The sequence below is a fragment of the Gadus morhua genome, chromosome 6 (assembly GCF_902167405.1).
Source record: "Gadus morhua chromosome 6, gadMor3.0, whole genome shotgun sequence".
Lineage (NCBI taxonomy): Eukaryota > Metazoa > Chordata > Actinopteri > Gadiformes > Gadidae > Gadus > Gadus morhua.
Window position 1 is genome coordinate 3,061,226 of NC_044053.1, and position 20,938 is coordinate 3,082,163.

Here is a 20,938-nt window from a genome sequence, read left to right on the forward strand (position 1 = left end):
AAGGGCTCAGTGAGTATATTGTGGGCCCTGTCTGTTAGAGAGAAGACGTGTTAATGGGTTCATTTTCCACAACTATTGTGTGCTTTTTTGAATTTAGAAGTCTCATCTGTCCGTGACGCAATATCTCAAAGAAATTGCCACGAGACAGAACCAGATAGACATAGCTACAGACAGAGGGACACACAGAGACACAGACACACACAAACACACACAGAGACACACTGCCACACAGAGACACATACACATAGACCGAAAGACACAGAGACGACTACACAGACACTCATAGTCAGATCTGCATAGATAGAAAAATAAAACACCAGACAAGCGGGTCGAGATCCAGATACAGAGGCACAGACAGGACATCGGGCAGTCGTCATGACGATGGCTAAATTGTTTTTATTTGCAGGTTAACAGAGCTGACAGTAGTTTGGGCGGCGGCGGACACGAACCACCAGAAACAACAGCGAGGTCCTCTCCGGGTTCCCCCCTCCTCGACCTACGCTTAGAAAACACACACAGCAGCGTCCGCTAAAGCACAGACCACCGGCGCGGACTCTGGGACATCTACAAGCAGCAGCACACAGGGATATTTACAGCACACGTCGAGAGGGAGCGGAACGTTTATATATATATACAGTTGTACACGGAGCCGACCAGTACGACCCGTAGCGTGGATGATATGATGATGGGTGGTCAACGCGGGGAGAGGGGCGTGTTTTAGTAGCGGGGTGGAGCGGTAGTAGCTTCTGTTTTACTGACGCATCGTCACACAGGCTGATGTCACGGAGGTGGGCGTGGCCCAAGCCGTCAGCATCAGGCTGCTGCTCGACGCTGATTGGTTGGTGTGACCCGTCCAAACAGCATCAGGGTTTCTGCGCGATGGCGCTGACCTCAACGTGCCGACCATGGCTACCTCACGTTACGACCCCTTTCCTTATGTCTGGTTGGACTTGGAAGAAATGCGCTCGGACCTGGAGGGTTCGTGCTTGGGTCCAGGGTTAATTAACCTTCTCTCGTCTCGTCTTAACGAGTTATCGGGCTAAACTATCGATCTATGATGAGACGCAGTGACCGGCCTTCTGCTTATCCCAGGTCTGAGCAGACCGCGAGGTTGTGTGGTCGAACCCCCGTCTGTCAGGGGCGGGGTCAGGGGCAGACAGAGGTGGAAGGTCAACAACAGTTTGTTGTTGATGTTGTTGTGGTTAGTCTACGGTCACACAGCCGGTAATCATACATATGGATTAGTGCAAATCAGGTTACGATTTTGGTCGTGGATACGATGAGAATATACAAAAGAAGAGCTGGAGCCGAGAAGTGACAGACGAGTCTGGAGGAGGTTTTTCACGAGGCTGTCAATGTTAAAAAATAAATATACAGGTGGTGCGGAGGCTAACGGCTAGCGCTAGCAGGAGGCGGCGGCCATGTTTTTAGAAGCCTCGTCCGCCCTGGATTCTCTCCGTACGTCGAATCTATTCTTTATTCATTTGTCTATTCTTAACGGGTGTATGAGGGGGGTGAGGGGTGAGCATGAAAGGGGGGGGGGGGGGGGGGGTGCTCAGGGTGGGCGACCGGGAGACCAAGGTCTGATGACATCACACCTGGAGCCTTCAGAGAGAGAGAGAGAGAGAGAGAGGGGGAGAGAGAGAGAGAGAGAGAGAGAGAGAGAGAGAGAGAGAGAGAGAGAGGGGGGGAGAGAGAGAGAGAGAGCGCATGCTGGCTGATCACCAGCCGTCCATTGCCACACAACACAGTCAAGACTTTTACGATAATATAATAGTGACACTTTTAGTCGGTTAACTCTGGACGAAAAAACAACGTGTTTTTTGATTTAGTCAGGGTTAATTCTTTATGTTAAAATCCATTTAGGGGGGGTTCGGGGGTGGGTGCCTGAGGTCCTCACCGCCGGACCCCGTTGATGGGCACGCCGGCCGGCCAATGGGTGAAGAGTGATGTCAGCGTTGGCCTCAGCAGGTCTAGTCTTTTCGCCCCGCCTTCCACTGTGTTTTTTTTTTTTCTTGGTACAAACATGCGATGAGCTGCATGACAACGACAGCGAGAGGAGGAGATGGTTTTCAATCTTTTGTTCTTGGTTCTTTTGTTTTGTTCATCTTTTTCAACGCACTCGCTCTCGCCTGGAGGCTGATCACCACGGTAACAGTCGCAGATGCATTCATGGTTACGGTTGGATCGAGGAAAACGGCTGTTGTGCGTTTCCATGACGTCCTGTTCATAGTAGTTTGTAAATGTAGCGTAGAGAGAGAGAGAGCGGGCGAGAGAATGAAAGAGGTGTGTGTGTGTGTGTGTGTGGGTGTGTGTTTGCCGTGTGTGTACATGTTTGGTTCATTCGGGTGTGGGTGGGTGTGTGTGTGTGTGTGTGTGTTGGTATGCAGGTATGTAATGTGTGTGTGTGTGTGTGTGTGTAGATCTGTGGGTTGATGGTTTCCACTGCATTAGTCCAACAGTGGGGATGTCTTTCCTCCTCATCCTCCTTCTCCTCCTCCAGGAGGAGGAGGAGGAGGAGGAGGAGGTCCTCTTCAGTAATCCATCCTCCTCATCCTCCTCCTCCTCCTCCTCCTCCTCCACCTGCTCCTCCTCCTCCTTGTGGTGGAGGAGGAGGAGCAGAAGGAGGAGCAGAAGAAGCCGGAGGAGGAGGTGATCCTCTTCAGTAGCATCAGTCCAGCAGTCCCCCTCCTCGTTGTCGAGCGGAAGGAGGAGGAGGATGAGGAGGAGGAGGAGGAGGAGGAGGAGGAGGCGGTGCTCTTCAGTAGTCGATGAGGCTGTGCCACTTGGAGATCTGCCGGCGTGGGTTCTCGCACACCTCGGTCCAGTGGGAGGTGCCGGAGGGGCAGGGGCTGTGCAGGCCCAGCGGCAGGCGGCCCAGCACCTCGTTCTTGGTGGTGCGGTCGAAGTCGACCACCAGGAACTCCACCGAGATCTCGGGCAGCAGCTCGGGGGGCACGTCGTAGATGAACGACTCGTTGAACACCGGGTTCAGCGTGCACTTCTTCACGTGCGTCTTCTTCTTGCCGATGCGCTTGCGGCCGTAGAACACGTTGACCTTCACGTAGGGGTCTGCACGGAGGAGGAGGGGGGTTAGTAGGTCAGTATGTGGGTAGATACTTTAATCATCCCCTTGGGGGGTAATGCAGATACCCCGTAGCTCACAAGGACAGTTAAAATGGACAAACCGTAAACGACCGCCAAATAACACAATAGTGAGCAATATTGTACATTAATTTAATTGCATATAAAAACAAGAGCCAGAGGTAGATATAAATAAATAGATATTATGCAATTGCACGTCCAGTGTGTGCGGGGGTGGGTTGGGGGGAGAGAGAGGGATAGAGAGAGAGAACGAGTCACCATCGGCCGCTACCCTTGCCTGGGGTGCTGTGGAACTTTAATGGTTTGTGTCGTTTCCTCAGAGCCTCGCTTGTGAATGCATCTGCAACTAAACGACTCCATGGAAACTGAAGATGCTCTGCTCTGCTTGCTAGGCCATTTTGTCCTTCGTGCTAGTTTAGCCTTTACCTCATAGCTAGTTTAGCCTCTACCTCAGGGGTACCCAACCAGTTGATCGCGGTCTACCAGTAGACCGCCGATAGATCCCAAGTCGACCGCGAGGGGTGAAGAAAAAAAAAAGAAAACTTGCGCGGGACATATACGCGCGGTAGCGCATGCGCTGTCAACAGTAGTTGAAAGCCGTCAACAGTAGTTACGCACTCCTAAACGTTGGCATGGCTGAGGGGAAACGAGTTAAGGCCTACCATTTTCACCCTGGGTGGGAGGAAGATAATATTGAATATTGTTGAATTAATGAAACCCCCACTGAAGTCCGTAGGTCCACGACACAAACCACCACCACCACCACCCCCCCCCCCCTCCGCTTGAAGGTAGGTTTGACTGGTAGATCTCGGGAGGTTGGCTACTTGGAAAGTAGATCTTGGGTCAAAAAAGGTTGGGCACCCCTGCTCTACCTCATAGCTAGTTTAGCCTCTACCTCATAGCTAGTTTAGCCTCTACCTCATAGCTAGTTTAGCCTCTACCTCATAGCTAGTTTAGCCTCTACCTCATAGCTAGTTTAGCCTCTACCTCATAGCTAGTTTAGCCTCTACTTTATGCTAGTTTAGCCTCTACTTCATGCTAGTTTAGCCCCTTAGTTTAGCCTCTACTTAATGCTAGTTTAGCCTCTACATCATGCTAGTTCAGCCTCTACATCATGCTAGTTTAGCCGTTACTTTGTGCTAGTTTAGCGGCTACTTTATGCTAGTTTAGCCCCTAAGTTTAGCCTCTACTTAATGCTAGTCCAGCCTCTACCTCGTGCTAGTTTAACCTCTATCTCGTACTAGTTTAGCCTCTTCTTCATGCTAGTTTAGCCTCTACTTTATGCTAGTTTAGCCTCTAAATCATGCTAATTTAGCCTCTACTTCATGCTAGTTTAGCCTCTACTTCATAGCTAGTTTAGCCTCTACTTCATGCTAGTTTAGCCTCTACCTCATGCTAGTTTAGCCTTTACCGCAAGCTAGCTTAGCCTCTACCTCATAGCTAGCATGAAGACCACTTCTGGTTGACCTAGCATTGATGTTGCGTTAAACTAGCTTTTACTTGGAGACGGTGTGTGCTCAGTTTTGCTTGTGTTGCACCGGCTTGTCCTGTGTGTGTGTGTGTGTGTGTGTGTGTGTGTGTGTGTGTGTGTGTGTGTGTGTGTGTGTGTGTGTGTGTGTGTGTGTGTGTGTGTGTACGTACTTGCGGAGAGGCCGGTGATGTCCATCTTGGGGAGGTGTCGGGCCTTCAGCACCACCACGCTGAGACGGTGGGACACGGGCTGGTAGGACAGCGACACCAGCAGCTCTCCACGGCTCTCACACTGCATGAACACACACAGACACACACGCACACACACACACACACACACACACACACACACACACACACACACACAGTGTTAATAAGTTGACAGATCTACAGACAGGTTGTGGGTTACTTAGCGTACTAATAACAGCATTAAAGGGCCCCTGTGTTACCCCCAGATGTGATGGTCGCCAGTCCACCTTTAGTGACATAAGTTGGGAGCGTATGTCCACCAGGGCTTTGACTCCGGACTTCGTTATTCGAATATAATTCGAATATCAAAGAATAAATCAAAATTCGAACGAATATTAGGCAGCCCTTAATATTGGAACCTGTTATGGGCAGGCCAAGAGGGAGAGACGTCGGAGAACCCCACGCAGTCTATTCATAATGTTGTAATGACCACGGAAGAGGCAGCGAATGAAGTATTGATTAGACAGCGATTTATTAGATACCTAATAAACCGTTGGAAGACCGGTAACCATAGCAACGCCGGTAAACAAACCTCGCAAAGCCCAATCCAGGTCTTACTGAAGGAATGTAATGGGCAAAATATTATTGATAAATATTCGAATATATTTGAATATTGATATTAATAAACAAACGATCTTCGAATATGATTTTTGGGCACAAGTCAAAGCCCTAATGTCCACCCACATGTGGGATGGACAGATCTGTCCGCAAGCCTACCCAGTGGACACTTAGTGTACGTTGTACGTCCTGGCACTGAAACATAGTCCTGAGCATCGTGTAGCATCTTATCCTAGGTGTCTCTGTTGTATACGGGGAAACGGGTTAACCTAGCGATGGTCAGTGCTGGTCACTATGTTTCTATGAACATCCTTACTGTACCGACGGCGGTGTATTGTTGTTTCTCCTTCTGCCGACAACTTGGATAAAAGCGTCTGCTTAACACCCTGAATGTAAACACACACACACACACACACACACACAAACACACACACACACACACACACACACACACACACACACACACACACACACACACACACACACACACACACACACACACACACACACACACACGTCACACACACACACACTCACCAGCATGCTCCTCTTGCTGATCTGCTGGCTGAGGTGCACGCGCCCCGTGCTGGGGTCCACGCCCTTCAGCGGCACCAGCGACTCTCCGATGACGTCGTCGCGGGCGAAGCGGTCGAAGCTGAGCACCAGGAAGTGCAGCGTGAGCTCCGACAGCGAGCTGTACGCCACGCCGTAGAAGGTGAACGTCTCGTCGAACTGCGGCTCCAGCGTCTTGCGCAGCACGCGGGTCTTCACACGGTGCTTCTTCTCCGGCAGGATGGTCATCTTCACGTAGGGGTCGGCGCTGGCCCCGCCCTCGCCCCCGCCCACGGCAGGCAGCCCGCGCGCCCCCAGGATGGTGACCACCAGCGCCTTCTTGGGGAAGTTGTAGTCCACGGCCAGGCTGATGGTACCCAGCGCCGGCTCGCCGTCCGGCCCCCCCGCCGCCGCCGCCGCCGGCGTGAAGGGCGAGCCGTTCTCGCTGCCGCTGCTGCCGCTCTCGCTGCTCTCCAGGCAGCAGTAGTCGGCGCGGACGGGCAGCGCCCGGTCCAGCCGCGCCCCCCCCACGCCGCCGCCCGCCGCCGCCGCCGCCCCGCCCGGCGGCACCAGGTGGCTCATGTGCAGCTGCCCCGGGACGTCCAGGATGTTGTTCTCGGCGTCGACCAGCACCATGCCGCGGGCCGCGCCGCCCCCGGCCCGCTCGGCGTCGCCCCCCCGGTCGGCCCGGCGGACCCGGGCCCCCGGGGCGCCCCTGAAGATGCGCTGGCTGCTGCTGAGCGACTCGGGGTAGATGCTGATGCCCTTCAGCATGTGGATGAACTTGTAGGGCGGGTCCTCGGGGGGGTCGCAGTAGCGGTCGCCGTACAGCTTGTGGCGGCCGGCCGAGCGCTGGTAGCGGCGCTGGCAGAAGGTCCAGAGCACCACCAGCACCACCACCACCACCACCAGCACCCCCGCGCCCAGGAAGCCCGCCAGCACGGGGGACATGACTGGGGGAGGGGGAGGGGGAGGGGGGGAGGAGAGAGGGGGAGGGGGAGAGAGGAGGAGGAGGAGGAGAGAGGAGGGGGAGGAGGAGGTCGAGGAGGAGGAGGGGGAGGAGGAGGGGGAGAGGAGGAGGAGAGAGGAGGAGAGAGGGGGAGAGAGGGGGAGAGAGGAGAGAGGAGGAGAGAGGAGGAGAGAGGAGGAGAGAGGAGGAGGAGAGAGAAGAGAGAAGAGAGGGGGAGGAGGAGAGAGGGGAGGGGGGGAGGAGGAGGAGGGGGGGAGGAGGGGGGGAGAGAGAGGAGGAGAGAGGAGGGGGGGGAGAGGAGGAGGAGGAGGAAAGAGGAGGAGGAGGAGGAAAGAGGAGGAGAGAGGAGGAGGAGGAGGGAGGAAGAGGAGAGGAGAGAGTTAGGGAGTTACAGCAAGGCAACCGAGTCAACATGGAAGTCGTTTGAAGGAGAAGGCAAAAGCAGCGAATGAGGTGGTGTGCGTGCATATTGTGCTACCTGTGTTTGTGTGTGTGTGTGGGTGTGTGTGCACGTGATAGTATGTATGTGCTTGCACGTGATAGTGTGTGTGCTTGCACGTGATAGTGTGTGTGTGTGTGTGTGTGATTCAGAGCATGCATTCATGTGTGTTTAAGAATTCATGTGTGTACCAATGTGAGCATGTGTTTGCGCGTGTGTTCGTGTCAGTGTGTGTTTTTACGATAGAGTGTGTTTATGTGGTCACGGGCGTGCGTGCGTTTGTTCATGTGCGTGCGCGCGTGCCCATGTAAACGCATCGACCTGTCAGAGCAGAGACAGTCCGAAGGGGGAGAGCTTAATAAAGGACGGACGGGCGAGAGACACCGCGACACAGAGGGGCATTGTGGTGACGCTCGCTCTCTCTCCTAGGAGCCTGGCCCGCCGTAACCATGACGACGATGATTTCCCAGAACCACGGGAACACAAACAGATGGGGAGTGGCTTAGTTAGGGGGGGGGGGGGGGGGGGGTTGGTTGTCATGGCGCTAGGAGAGAGCTTACATCTATTCATTCTTCTCGATCTCTCTGTCTGTCTGTACATATATATAGATAGCATGTCTGTCTATCTTCATCTACCTGTCTGTGTGTACATCTAGCTGCATAACAGCATGTCTGTCTGCTTTAATGATAGTCCGTCTATCTTAATGCCACTCTCTCTATCTCCATCTGTCTGTATATCTATACTGTATATATCTGTCTGTCTTATTGGCAGTCTGTCTTAATGCCAATCGGTTTTCACCCTCCATCTGTCTGTATGTATATCTACACATTCCTGTATACATCAGTCCGTCTGTCCTCATGGCAGTCTGTCCATCTTCATCTCTCTCTTGGACTGAGGGGGTGTGACTATATAGCAGCATGACATCATCATCATATCCAGTGCATTCTATTGACACAACCATGTCACACATTGCCCCGCGTCCCCCTGCCATGACACTGTGCCACACATAGCGTCCCCGAACGATGACGACATCATGCGCTGTCCAACATGAACGTCTGCTGTCGGCTAACTGGCATTAGCCCAACGCTAACACCTTTGCATTGGCCGGGATCCAGGAAGAGGGGAGAGGGGACAAGGTAACGACTGTGACGATCGGTTGTTCACGCCATAGTCATTCGTTGTTTGGTATTTTAAATTTGAATGTTACGTATTTCCTTGTTAACGGGTTACAAAAGTCAAAAGTAATTTCCTTCTGAGGCGATCAAACGAACGACCTACATGCTTCCTGCCTTTATCGATCAATAATAATGACCAGGCCTCTCGTGTCTTAGCAGCTTCAGCTGTGGCCCCTCATCGTTACCATGACGATGATTGATTAAATATGGATGGTATTACAGTCATTACTACTGATCTCCTCTTTCCTTATAGCCTCGTCTGGAACCCCCCCCCCCCTGTTAAGAGGGGGACCTCCTCTGTCATGTCACCTGGGTCCTCTCTCTCATCAGGACCTAGTCCCCCCTAGACCGGGTCCTGGTCCTTCAGAGACCTTAGGGTCAGGGGGGGTGCGGACCAGCCCATGAGGTGTCCTGGCAACCCCCTTGGGACCGTGATTCAGGGCTGGACCGGACAATGGACCGGACCTGTACCTCCTCGGGGAGAACCGGTCCCCTGGTCTACCGAGAAACATCGGACACTCAGGGGGGGACATCGGAAACTCGGGGAACACATCGGAAACTCGGGGGGGGGGGGGGGGGGGATACCTCGGACGCTCTGGGGAAGAAATCGGACACTCGGGGGACGACGTCGGAAGCTCGGGGCGAAGAAACCTTCGGAGGCTCGGGGGAGCACGGTGAGAGCGGAATCCGGGAGGTCACGTGTCTCTGGATCGACCGATCGGGATGTGATTGATAACCAGCCGGTAAAAGGCTGTGTGTCAGCAGCCCGGATTGATTCCATTAGCGATACACATCTCCTGTGGATCCTAACCTCTAAGCCAGAGCCAGGAAGTGCCTTCCTCTGACAGGAAGTCGAACAGACAGCGCCACTCCACTTCACCTGCCGCGGGCGTCACTGAAGACGCAGCAGAGCCAAAATGGATGCCTTTAAGAAAACGGTTCCTCCCCTCATCACCGACCCCCCCCTGTAATGTGAGCTTCAGTGGTATGTTCATATTCTAGACCAACCTGTCTCCTTTATGTGCTTCGATCGAAGGAAAATAGTTCTAGAAAAATAACAAATATTTAGGCTGCACAAGAAACGCAGGCATAGGTGTAAGTGTGGAAATATTGTTGATATTTCCGAAGGAGACAATCGACGTTGCATTTAATACTAGAGATGTATCATGTGCCCTTTAGATGTCATCAATCATTGTACGCGTATTAATGTTGATCATCGATCATTTATTTGATTCTGTGTGTTTAGTAAAGAAGCCTAAAAGACAAAATGGTCCGGATGGGACCTGCAAATGAAGGGCTGCGTCCGATCTGATCTAAACCCCTGTCCTTAAACCCCCTCTCCTTTACCCTCCCCCGTCCCCCCACCACCACCACCACCACCACCATAAAATCAAAGGCCCGTCCGTAGGCCCCGGGACCCGGTAACCGGTGGTCCGGAACACGTGGGTGTTCGAGGGCTATACGGTCCTGAATTCGGCCTGAGCAGCACCCCCGTGTTCCGGTTACCGATTACCTCAGCGGGTCTGAAAAACAAAGGACCGGTCGCTGTCCCAGCGGGGCGCTGCTGCTGCTGCTACAGACATGACGTCACCCCCCCCCCCCCCCCCCCCCCCCCCCCCCCCCACCACCCAATGTGCGCGCGCACCGAGGGCCACCGGAGAGATGCGTAGGAGCGGAGTACGCCCATGTTTAGCTTTTCCTGAATTTTGTATTCTTATACGTTTTGATCAATAATATAGATGTCATCATTATTGACTTATACCGAGGTATTGGAAACGAATGAGTCATATTCGTTTTTCGTATTTTAACGGTCGTTTCGACGCTAGATAAACAACATCATGCTGCGGTTTTGCCGTGCGAGCCAAACCCATCCCTTCATTTGAGGAAAATTAACCCCAAGACGAAGACATGAATATATTGAATATCATTCGATTAAATGTGATATCGTTTCAGGTTGTTACACGGGGTGTCAATCTCAAACAAAAGCCTGGATTCATAGGTCACACCAAAAAAAACACACAAATCAAATTCCACCACCTTTCCCAAACAAGACACCTCACCCTTTCACAACCATGACCCTGTCCCCGTCCGCCCGAACCCCAAGGTATCGCGATGACTTTGGGTTGAGGAACGACCCCACACACATTACAAGGGGCTTAAGAGCCGTTAACAAACACCCGGGCCTGCTGCTCACCATAGGCGGCTCGTAGTTCGGAGATCTCAGCCATTTTGTGCCTCGGTGTAGGATGCGACCGTGAAGAACCGCTACTCCACGTCCATAGAGAGGCGACGAAGCACCGCAAAACGAATCCGTTAGAAACAATTCGCAACTCAGGTATAAAATCCTTTTTTTCCGTAAGAGAGTCGGTTCGGTCGGTCGTTCGGGTGGAGCGCGCGGTGCCGAGCCCGTGCTGCGCAGTGATGCTCGCGCTGGCTGGTGTCGGGATGCAGAGAGGCTGCGCGTATGCTGCTGATGTGAGCTCGCGGAGACTGGTCCTCCCGGGAGCGGAGGCCCCGCCCCCTCTGCCGCGTCACACCACTCAACTCCATAAAAGCATTAGTTCGACTAGATGACTAATAACAATATGTACGTATAAATGATGATGTAACGGGCCTACATCCGCACATCAGACATCGTACTACGTTTAGCAGAAGTCAAATATAGTCCAGTAGGTTGTTCTCCTAATTCAATGTTTAAGAGTACACTTAAACCTTGAATATCTGTTCCCAGGTTTTATGTAAAATAATGTCCAACCATAGAACTAGAATATGTAAATAAACATCCTCTGGATTACTTTTAAAAAACAGTCTGCAGTTTAACACCTCACACAAGACAGAAAGAGATTGTAATCCTAGCTATCTTTGTTGTACATGGGAATGGGTTAACTTGTTAGTGCTTAGGACTTGATTCTAACCTCCTTAATGTACCGACAGCGATATATTGTTGTTTCTCTTTACTCTGACAAATGTAGTGATTGTAAGTCGCTTTGGATAAAATAGTCTGCTAAATGCCCTTAATGTAAAATGTTGTATAGGCCTGACCGTTCAGTTTCATCCCAGAGAGGCATTGCCTGACCAACTGGCCAATCAGATTCACCCTCTTACGATCACAGAGACAGAAAACACAGGAGACAGACGATCTGATTGGATCAGAGAGCTTTAATGCTTTGATGAACATCACACCAGATATTAAAACTGATAACGTGTGTCGCTGTTGATCTCGTCCAAATAAAGGTTTTGTAATTCTTAAAGCCAGCGGTGAAACATGGAGGTTTTAGAAGTGATAAACCCGAGACCTTTTTCTCCGCGATAAATATTATGACATCACGCGACCAGCCTGTACATTAGGGTCGACCTTTGAGGTCACCGGGGAGCGGCCCGAGGTCAAAGGTCATGACCCGAGGTCAAAGGTCATCTGAAAGTCAAAGTGAAGGGGATGTACAGAGGCAGACGAGAACGATCTATAAAGTTTTAAGCCATATTGATTGACGACCTACGCATAGACACACACTAGCTCCCTCACACGCACACACACACACACACACACACGGCACAAACCCGTACGGACAAGCGCACACATTGCAAATCACGGGACAACAAAAAATACACACAGCCCACGACGTATAATACACTGTGCACACAATTGTGTGCAAAACCCGCCAAACACACACACACACACACGTTTGAGATAGGCAGTGTATTAGTCTTCACGTCCAACGTGATCAGAACCATGTCTCCATGGCAACTAACCTTTCAACCCAGCAGCAAAATGGAAGTATAGGCTTTTTCTACTAGCTGAGAGATTAGCATGGCTAAGCTAATGTCAGTGACCATCACCGCAACACTTCCAGGCGATCGTGGGGAAAGGAAGTAGGATTTGGATCGAGAGGGGAACCGTGACGCCGTGATTATCCGGCTGTTCCCCTAGAACTCATTTGGTATCGGTACAGTCGCTAACGCTAACTAACGCCAACTAAGAGCTAACTAGTGGTTGGCTTTGGTACTCTTGGTTACTATGGCGATCGAAGGGAGGTTTCTTGGGTTCTTTGTATAGACCTGCATCTCTGAGATTACAACTGGATACAACATCTGGGTTTAAAACATCTGGTTTAAAACATCTAGATTAAAACATCTGGAGGTCACAAAGGCAGTAAGTAAACATGGAACAGAGCACCGGACATATGCAGAGAGAGCTGAGTTTGCCGGTTTTACTTATTATTATTATCATTAATATTATTAAACTTTTTGGTCCTTAAGCATCGAGGGAATGTCTTGCTTAACAAAGTGATTGATTATCCTGTGAGCACAGCCTGGGATCGTATAGCCTGTTAGCATCACATTTGACCATAGGCTATGAGCATAACCTGTCAGCATAGCATAACATAGCCTATTAGCCTAACATGTTTGCATAACATGTGAGCATAGACTGGTCAAGACATGTTAGCATAACATGTGAGCAGAGCCTGTGACCATTAGACTATGAGCATAATATGTTAGCATACCCTTTGACCATTTGGCCTATTAGCATAACATGTGACCATAGACTATGATCATTACCTGTTAGCATAGCCTGTGACCATATAGCCTATAATCATAACATGTGAGCATTAAATGTTAGCAAAACTTGCTAACATGACCTGTTAGCATTACATGTTAGCATAACCTGTGAGCATACTCTTGGGCGTAACATGTTAGCGTAACAAAACAAATGCTTTTCCATCTGATGCCGTTGTTCTGTCCGGTAGGTGTAGAGATCGATGCTTTCCAAGGTGGAATAGATTGATTGAGAAAGGCCAGAATCTAGAGCCTTCTGCGCCCTCCTCAGAGTCCGGTCACGTGACCCGACATTGAGAATTATGATTGGTGGGTGGTTTTAATCACCCAATCAGGGGGGTAACTTGATATCTCATCCTCCAGGGAGATTACTGATTCCAGCGAAACAAACTTCTCATAACAAGACATTAATATAAAGCACAAGAAAGAGAGCTTTGGCCTGCGGTCCACACACACACACGCACGCACAAGCGAACACACACACACACGCACGCACACACACACACACACACACACACGCAAACACACACAAACACAGTCTGTTGTGGTTGTCACTTTGTTCCCCACTCCAACCTCAACCTCACACACACACACACGCAAACACACACAAACACACACACCTGCCCCCCCCTCTCTCAGTTGTTCTGGCTGGGCTCTCTCAGCGGGATGGTGTGCAGCACTTCGTCCAGCAGCTGCAGCGGTCGGTGCAGTTGCACCTCCACCCAGCAGGGGGTGTCCTTGATGCTCTGCCGGGGGTAGTCCGGCCCCCAGCCCTTCACGAAGCTCAGCCGCAGGATGCACAGCTTCCTCAGGTCGTCCACGCCGATGCCCGCCGCCACCGACAGACCTGGACACAAACCGGGAACACAAAGACCTTTTAGTAGGAGTTACACGATGTATTGCGCTATATAATATAAAGTCACATATAATGTGATGTTAACTATCTAGATTCATCTCTTTATCATTATAAAAGTTGCTGTAGTTAAGGTTTAAGAGTCGCCGTTTGAGTGTCGTTTGCTGAGCTATCGGAGTGACAGCACGAGACATGAATGATTATTTTGAAGTTCAGGCGTCTGTTTCAGCAGCTGCCAGCAGAGGGCGCCAAAGACCAGCGCAAATACTTGAAGTGGCCCTGAGGTTAGAGCTAGACAGACAGACAGACGATTCAAACAGACAGAGAGTGAGACAGACAGGCAGATAGACGAGTCAGACAGCCAGAGATTGAGAGGAACGAACAGACAGTCAGTCAGACAGTCAGAGAGTGAGACAGATAAACAGACAGCATTAGAGCCGTAGAGGCAGACAGACTTACTGACTGCGGGGGCGATGCCCCCTACGCTCCCCGGTCCGGGAATCGCACCGACGACCGCAGCAGCCTGCGCGGCCGCGGCAGCCTGCGCCGTGGCCGCCTGCTGCTGCATCTGTCTGTGGCACTGCCGCAGGTCGAACACCTGGAGGGGCAGACAGGTAGGACAGGTAAGATAGGTAGAGCACCTGGAGGGACAGACAGGTGTGATAGGTCGAACACCTGGAGGGACAGACAGGTAAGATAGGTCTAACACCTGGAGAGACAGACAGGTAGGAGAGACAGGTAGGACAGGTAAGATAGGTAGAGCACCTGGAGGGACAGACAGGTAAGATAGGTCGAACACCTGGAGGGACAAACAGGTAAGATAGGTCTAACACCTGGAGAGACAGACAGGTAGGAGAGACAGGTAGGACAGGTAAGATAGGTAGAGCACCTGGAGGGACAGACAGGTGAGATTGGTCGAACACCTAGAGGGACAGACAGGTAAGATAGGTCGAACACCTGGAGGGTCAGACAGGTAGGACAGTTCAAACACCTGGAGGGACAGTGAGGTAGGACAGACAGGTAAGATAGATCGAAGACCTGGAGGGACAGACAGGTAACATAGGTCAAACACCTGTAGGGACAGGCAGGTGGGACAGATAGTTAAGATTCCTGGAGAGACAGACAGCTGAAAGAGACAGAGAGCTGAGCCCCCTGGCCAGCTGACCCCAGCTGACCCCCGGTGACCCCTGCTGACCCCAGGTGACCCCTGGTGACCCCAGGTGACCCCCAGTGACCCCGTGCCCTCACCTTGATGTGCGCTCCAGGGTAGATCTTGTGCACGGCGTCGCCGGGCGCCCGGCCCGCCTCCCGGTCCAGGTAGTAGCTCTGGACGAACACCGAGTGGTCGCTAAGGCAACGCATCCACACGTCGCCCTCGCCGCGGCACTCCAGCTGCACGCCACGCCCGATGTGAAGCCTGCGCACAGAGGGAGGGGCTTAGTGACCTCACCACAGGGGGAGGGGCTTAGTGACCTCACCACAGGGGAGGGGCTCACTGACGTCACCACAGGGGAGGGGCTTAGTGACCCCACCACAGGGGACCACCTCCTGCTACTGGGAACCAGACTCATCTCCCCAGCTCATGTTTCACCTGCTCTGCAGATAAGGTCCGGCTCCCCCCTCCCACACAGAAATGGTTCTGCCCGGTACGAGATAGGCCGACCAATCACAAGCGTATATCTAACATGAGGCGGGATAAATACGATACGCAGAGGAGCGCCACAAACCAAGATGGCTGCCACTGATTCAGACGACTAACGACTGCACTAAAAGCTTTTGTTGAGGCGAAAGACGTCTTTGCTTTAAGCACGTTGTCTCTTTACAATTACTTTGTCGCTCAGTTCTGGCGTCAACCGTTTCGTTGCTGGGATTGGTCGTTGGCCTATCCAATTACATTCAGCGGCATTTTTCTCTGTGACAACGAACAGAGAATGTTCCAGACTCACTAACAGTCTGCCTCTCGCCCCTGCCCCCCCCCCCCCCCCCCCCCCCCCCCAGGCACCCCTGAATAGGCCTCATCAGACCGCCATCAGCGCAGACCGCCAGCAGCTTTAGCTGCTCCGTACGGCGCGGCCACACAGCGAATCACAGCACAACTCACGACGCCCGAGCGAATCAGACACAAAGAGCCACGAGGCGGGCATCAGCGCTCGCCGTCAGGAGCGGAGGTTCAGCCGCTCCCTGTCAGCAGTAAGTGAAAGAAATACAACTTTTAATTTTTGGGGGGATTTTTATTTATTATTGTATCTGTTCTTATTTTTGTTACTTCCTGGAGATCAGTGAGATTCGTATTTATTTTTCTTTTACAATTCAAGAGTTGAATAAAGATGTTATAATATCAATTAATGCATCACATCATCTCCACTCATCGGCCTGGCCTAAAGGAAAGAGCAGTGTATCTGTCGAATGCTTCCGATGTTGTGTTGCTCATACTATAGAATGATTTATTGCTTGTTTAGTGAATAATACAGAACATAGAGAACTTTAATATATTAAATTGCATACTAATTCGCAATCGCAATATTGGTCGAAACAATCGCATTTCGATTATTTCCCTAAATCGTTCAGCCCTAACGGTGTGTTCCAGTTGCCTCGGACGCCAGCCTTCCGAGTTGCACTTGTGATGTCATTGCCGGTCTCGGAGCACTCATAGCCTTCCCGTTCGTCTTTGTGATTGTTTCGTGAAATTGGCTAGTCGTTGTTTATTGTTAGCTACATTAGCCTCTTTAGCAAACCAGCTCGAAAAACAATCAAGTGTGTAAGAGCATTTAAAAAACGATGATATTAAACGACCAACCAACGACACTTGGTGTCCGAGGCATCTGGATCACACCCTAACAGAGGCACGTGCGCGCTCACCGTGCGCGCTCGCTGGTGTCGGTGCGATGCACGTTGCTGAGCTGGCCCAGGCAGAAGCGGTCGCCACCGGACGGGTCCACGTAGCCGTCCACCGTCACCAGCGGGCAGCTGGACAGCACCTTGAACATCTCCCCCACCTGGATGTCCATCTCGAAGTAGGAGATGGAGCACCAGAACTCCGGACCTGGGGGCACACACGTCACGCATACACGTCACGCACACACATAACGCACACACGTCACGCACACATGTGACACACATGTGACACACACAGAACACACACGTATGACACACATAACGTGACTCACACACATAACACACACACGTCACGCACACACATAACGCAAACATGTGACACACAAAGAACACACACGTATGACACACACATAACGTACACACGTGACTCACACGCATAACGCACACATGTGACTCACACACATAACGCACACATATGACACACACACATTCACTGTTTGTGTCTTTGTGTGAGTAAGTGAGGCAGTGCGTGTCTGTGAGTGTGTGTGTGTGGGTGTGTGTGAGTGAGTGAGTGAGTGCGTGTGTGTGCGTGTCTGTGTGTGTGTGTGTGTCTGTGTGTGTGTGTGTGTGTGAGTGTGTGTGTGTGTGAGTGTGTGTGTGTGTCTGTGTGTGTCTGTGAGTGTGTGTGTGTGTCTGTGAGTGTGTGTGTGTGTGTCTGTGTGTGTCTGTGTGTGTCTGTGAGTGTGTGTGTGTGTGTCTGTGAGTGTGTGTGTGTACCTGGGTGGTTGGACACCGGCTGGGGAAACGGTGTTGAGCTGTGGTGCTGGGACCCTGCAGGTGAACACAACACACACCTCCCTCATTCATCACTCATGTACATACACCGTTACCATCAACAACAGCCCCTCCCATCTCAGCCCCCGCCCCCGCTGCGGACACTCGTCCACGTAGAGGCGGTGTGGTGGTTTGGTGGTGTGGCGGTGTGGTGGCGGTGTGGTGGTGTGGTGGTGGTGTGGCGGTGTGGTGGTGGTGTGGCGGTGTGGTGGTGGTGTGGTGGTGTGGTGGTGTGGTGGTGTGGTGGTGTGGTGGCGGTGTGGTGGTGGTGTGGTGGTGTGGTGGTGTGGTGGCGGTGTGGTGGTGGTGTGGTGGTGTGGTGGTGGTGTGGTGGTGTGGTGGTGTGGTGGTGGTGTGGTGGTGGTGTGGTGGTGTGGTGGTGTGGTGGTGTGGTGGTGTGGTGGTGTGGTGGTGGTGTGGTGGTGTGGTGGTGGTGTGGCGGTGTGGCGGTGTGGTGGTGTGGTGGTGTGGTGGTGTGGTGGTGTGGTGGTGGTGTGGCGGTGTGGTGGCGGTGTGGTGGTGGTGTGGTGGTGGTGTGGTGGTGGTGTGGTGGTGTGGTGGTGTGGTGGTGTGGTGGTGGTGTGGTGGTGTGGTGGTGGTGGTGGTGTGGTGGTGGTGTGGTGGTGTGGTGGTGTGGTGGTGGTGTGGTGGTGTGGTGGTGTGGTGGTGGTGTGGTGGTGTGGTGGTGGTGTGGTGGTGTGGTGTGGTGGTGGTGTGGTGGTGGTGTGGTGGTGCTCGGGGGGGGGCCGTACAGAAGTGTGTGTTGGGCGCGGGCTGGTGGTGCAGCGGGCCCTGCTGGTGGCTCCGCCCGTTCTGGTGGGGTCCCACGGGGGTGTAGGAGGCCGTGCTGGAGCCCGTCCACGTCGCTGCCGGGCCGGAGGACAGAGCAAGGCATTGGGTTAGATTCCTGCGCACTAAAAAAAATAAAAATCTCCTTCAGTGTGGGGAGACTTTTATTTGACCGGTCAGATTCTACCCGTGGATATAGTTCAATGTCTAGGATATGTACATTAAATGTCTGTATATTACTCGTCCGTCTACACTTCTTTTCACACTAAAGTCTCCGTCAGTGTGGGAAGAGGTGTAGGCAGAGGAGTCAAGACAGATAGCGAGTGAGACGGACACAAAGGCAAGAGAGGCAAGACACAGACTTCCTAGAAATTCTACCTAGAAATAGTTCAACGTCGGTCTGACGCAAAGAAATATATATCAACCGACGAAACTTTGGATTCCAACTGTCGACTTGTTGCCATGGTGACAGGGTCCGGCTCCGAGACACCGCCCGTCAGAATCCGAATCACCCCTGTAGGGTGAATCAGACGGACGGTGCTAAGCAGCGGGTCGGGGGCCTCGCGGTAATCACTGACCAACGCTCACGAGCGCAAACGACCGTGCACGCGCGCGACTAACAACATCCGCGCACACAGATGATTATCGCAAGCACTTTTTACCGCACTCGCACGCAGTATTCCTCTGCCCCGCGAGGGCCATAACACAACACAGCCTCGGTGGAAGAGCCATTAGCTGAGCGAGCGTACCGCTAGCCCCCCACTACTGACGCCCCCGTGAGCCCACGTGCTGTCTGTGTTCGTCTGCTCGCTCTCGTGTTATTTCTGCTCGCGTGGGAGTTTTCCTCTTTGTGTCTCTTAGTGGGCAAGGCAGGAGTTGGTGGTTGGTTCCTTGAGTGTGATCGGTTCAACGTTAGCGGACCGGTCTGGACGCCTCTTGAGGTGATCGGACGGTTTATTGGGGGTACATCGAGCGGGCTCACAGCTGAGCGGGAGTCTGATGAAGAGCTGACGTCTGAGAAGCTGCTCTGGAGACTTTTCCCATCTCATAGCGTTTGTTGTTAACTAAACATGTTCCTATCGTTACGCACAGTGAGCCAGAGTCCAAGCCTTTAAGATTGGAGGTATTTGAGAATTGTGAAATATCAACCGAGCAGAAAGCGATGATCAGGGAATAACAGTTACTAGAGCTATGTGCCAGCATTGAAATAGTTAGTGTTGAATTAAAGGTGATTAAACCAGTTTAAGTATTGTCCCGCTGTAGCTACTGCAACATTGTTATATAACGTAATGATGAGACCGCGATCAGCTAATGAAGGCTTATAAATAAATCAGCACTGTTGCTGTATATCTATATTTATAGATAGATCTGTGGATATAGCCACACCAAGTAGTTTACTTGGGACTGAGAATCATTATGCAGGCGGTTGACATACTACATAAGACGGTCATATTATTTGGAAATCCAACAGACATGTTTTAATCTCCCACGACCCCGGAATGCAAGACAGACAACCCAGCATGTGGTCCCAACACAACGGTGTAGAAAATCCCATCCCATTAAACAGCCTTATTCACACGGCGGACATTTTGACTGATAAACGACTGCGGGGGTGGGGGTTCATCAGGCTGACCACAGCTCTGTTGACGATAGCTTTGTTATCTAACAGCTACCGATACTGCACAGCGCAGCCGTCAACACGTTGACGACCAGAGCACCGACGCTAGCATGCCGAACCCCGAATCCAGCCTAAATCCCGGACCTAAACCCAAGGTAAGACCTAGGGAAGGTTTTTCTTTTCAATTGTTTAAAATAACACCGTAACCAAATACAAATGGACAATACGCATCAGATGAACGTCCAGGGACTTAGGCCTGCGCGGCAGCCTCAGCGTGAATAACAAAGTTTTGAGTAGGGGGGGGGACAAAATATATACACAGCGATATACACTAGCGTCGCCCTTCTTCGTGTGATCGAATCACTGGCGCGAAATAACGTTAGAATGGTTGTATGATTGCAGATACGATTAACTTTGTTTTGTTTTTTTCACGGTCATTCTGTGTTCATCGTTAGACATACGTCATATATCATGTATCCTTTAGTATTGTCTTACGATATATTGATTATCGCAGAATCGCTGTATCCCGTCACCATCGGTTTTGCGGGCCATGTATCGCGTATCGTGCGCTGAATGAGGGAAACCTGAACGGAAGCCAACTAACCAAAGACGAGCAACTGAAAAACTCGGTTTGGGACCGCGAATAAAGACCGAAGCCCAGCACTACCCCGACTCACGGTCATTTCTGTATTCATCGTGATACGATCGTCCAACAATATATTGATTATCGCAGTATGGCGATATTATCTGCATCTTGGGCCACGTATCACGTATCGTACGGTGAGGTACCCTGTGTCCCCCCCCCCCCCCCCCCCAAAGTGTGAGCAGAGTGTTCTGAGGGGCCTCACTGTGGTAGGAGCCCGCTGAGTGGACCGGGGTGGGGGGGCCCAGGTAGTCCGGGCTGTGGCGCTGGGGGCAGGGGGTGTGGTCGGGGGGG

The 20,938-nt window shown here is 51.9% G+C and overlaps 2 protein-coding genes across 5 annotated transcripts in view; both read right to left on the reverse strand.

The window, feature by feature from the left end:
• Window positions 1-367: 367 nt before the first annotated feature.
• Window positions 368-11,002, reverse strand: LOC115545117 (synaptotagmin-11). Its single transcript, XM_030357956.1, has 4 exons — window positions 10,713-11,002; window positions 5,920-6,887; window positions 4,747-4,867; window positions 368-3,072 (listed from the first exon to the last, which is right to left on the reverse strand). Exons 1-4 carry the CDS (start codon window positions 10,744-10,746, stop codon window positions 2,762-2,764), a joined length of 1,434 nt encoding a protein of 477 aa, XP_030213816.1. The 5' UTR covers window positions 10,747-11,002; the 3' UTR covers window positions 368-2,761.
• A 655-nt stretch (window positions 11,003-11,657) lies between these two features.
• Window positions 11,658-20,938, reverse strand: part of smad10a (SMAD family member 10a) — a 26,099-nt gene continuing 16,818 nt past the window's right edge. For 2 of the 4 annotated variants that reach the window (XM_030357947.1, XM_030357948.1), the window contains exons 6-12: window positions 20,850-20,938; window positions 18,347-18,460; window positions 17,538-17,591; window positions 16,785-16,968; window positions 15,174-15,342; window positions 14,385-14,523; window positions 11,658-13,919 (exon numbers count right to left, since the gene is read on the reverse strand). The exon at window positions 20,850-20,938 is cut by the window's right edge and continues 91 nt beyond it. In XM_030357947.1, coding sequence (XP_030213807.1) covers window positions 13,708-13,919; window positions 14,385-14,523; window positions 15,174-15,342; window positions 16,785-16,968; window positions 17,538-17,591; window positions 18,347-18,460; window positions 20,850-20,938 — 961 coding nt within the window. In that variant the 3' untranslated portion in view covers window positions 11,658-13,707. The remainder of the gene's footprint in view (window positions 13,920-14,384; window positions 14,524-15,173; window positions 15,343-16,784; window positions 16,969-17,537; window positions 17,592-18,346; window positions 18,461-20,849) is intronic. The other 2 variants (XM_030357950.1, XM_030357949.1) reach the window with 2 other exon arrangements.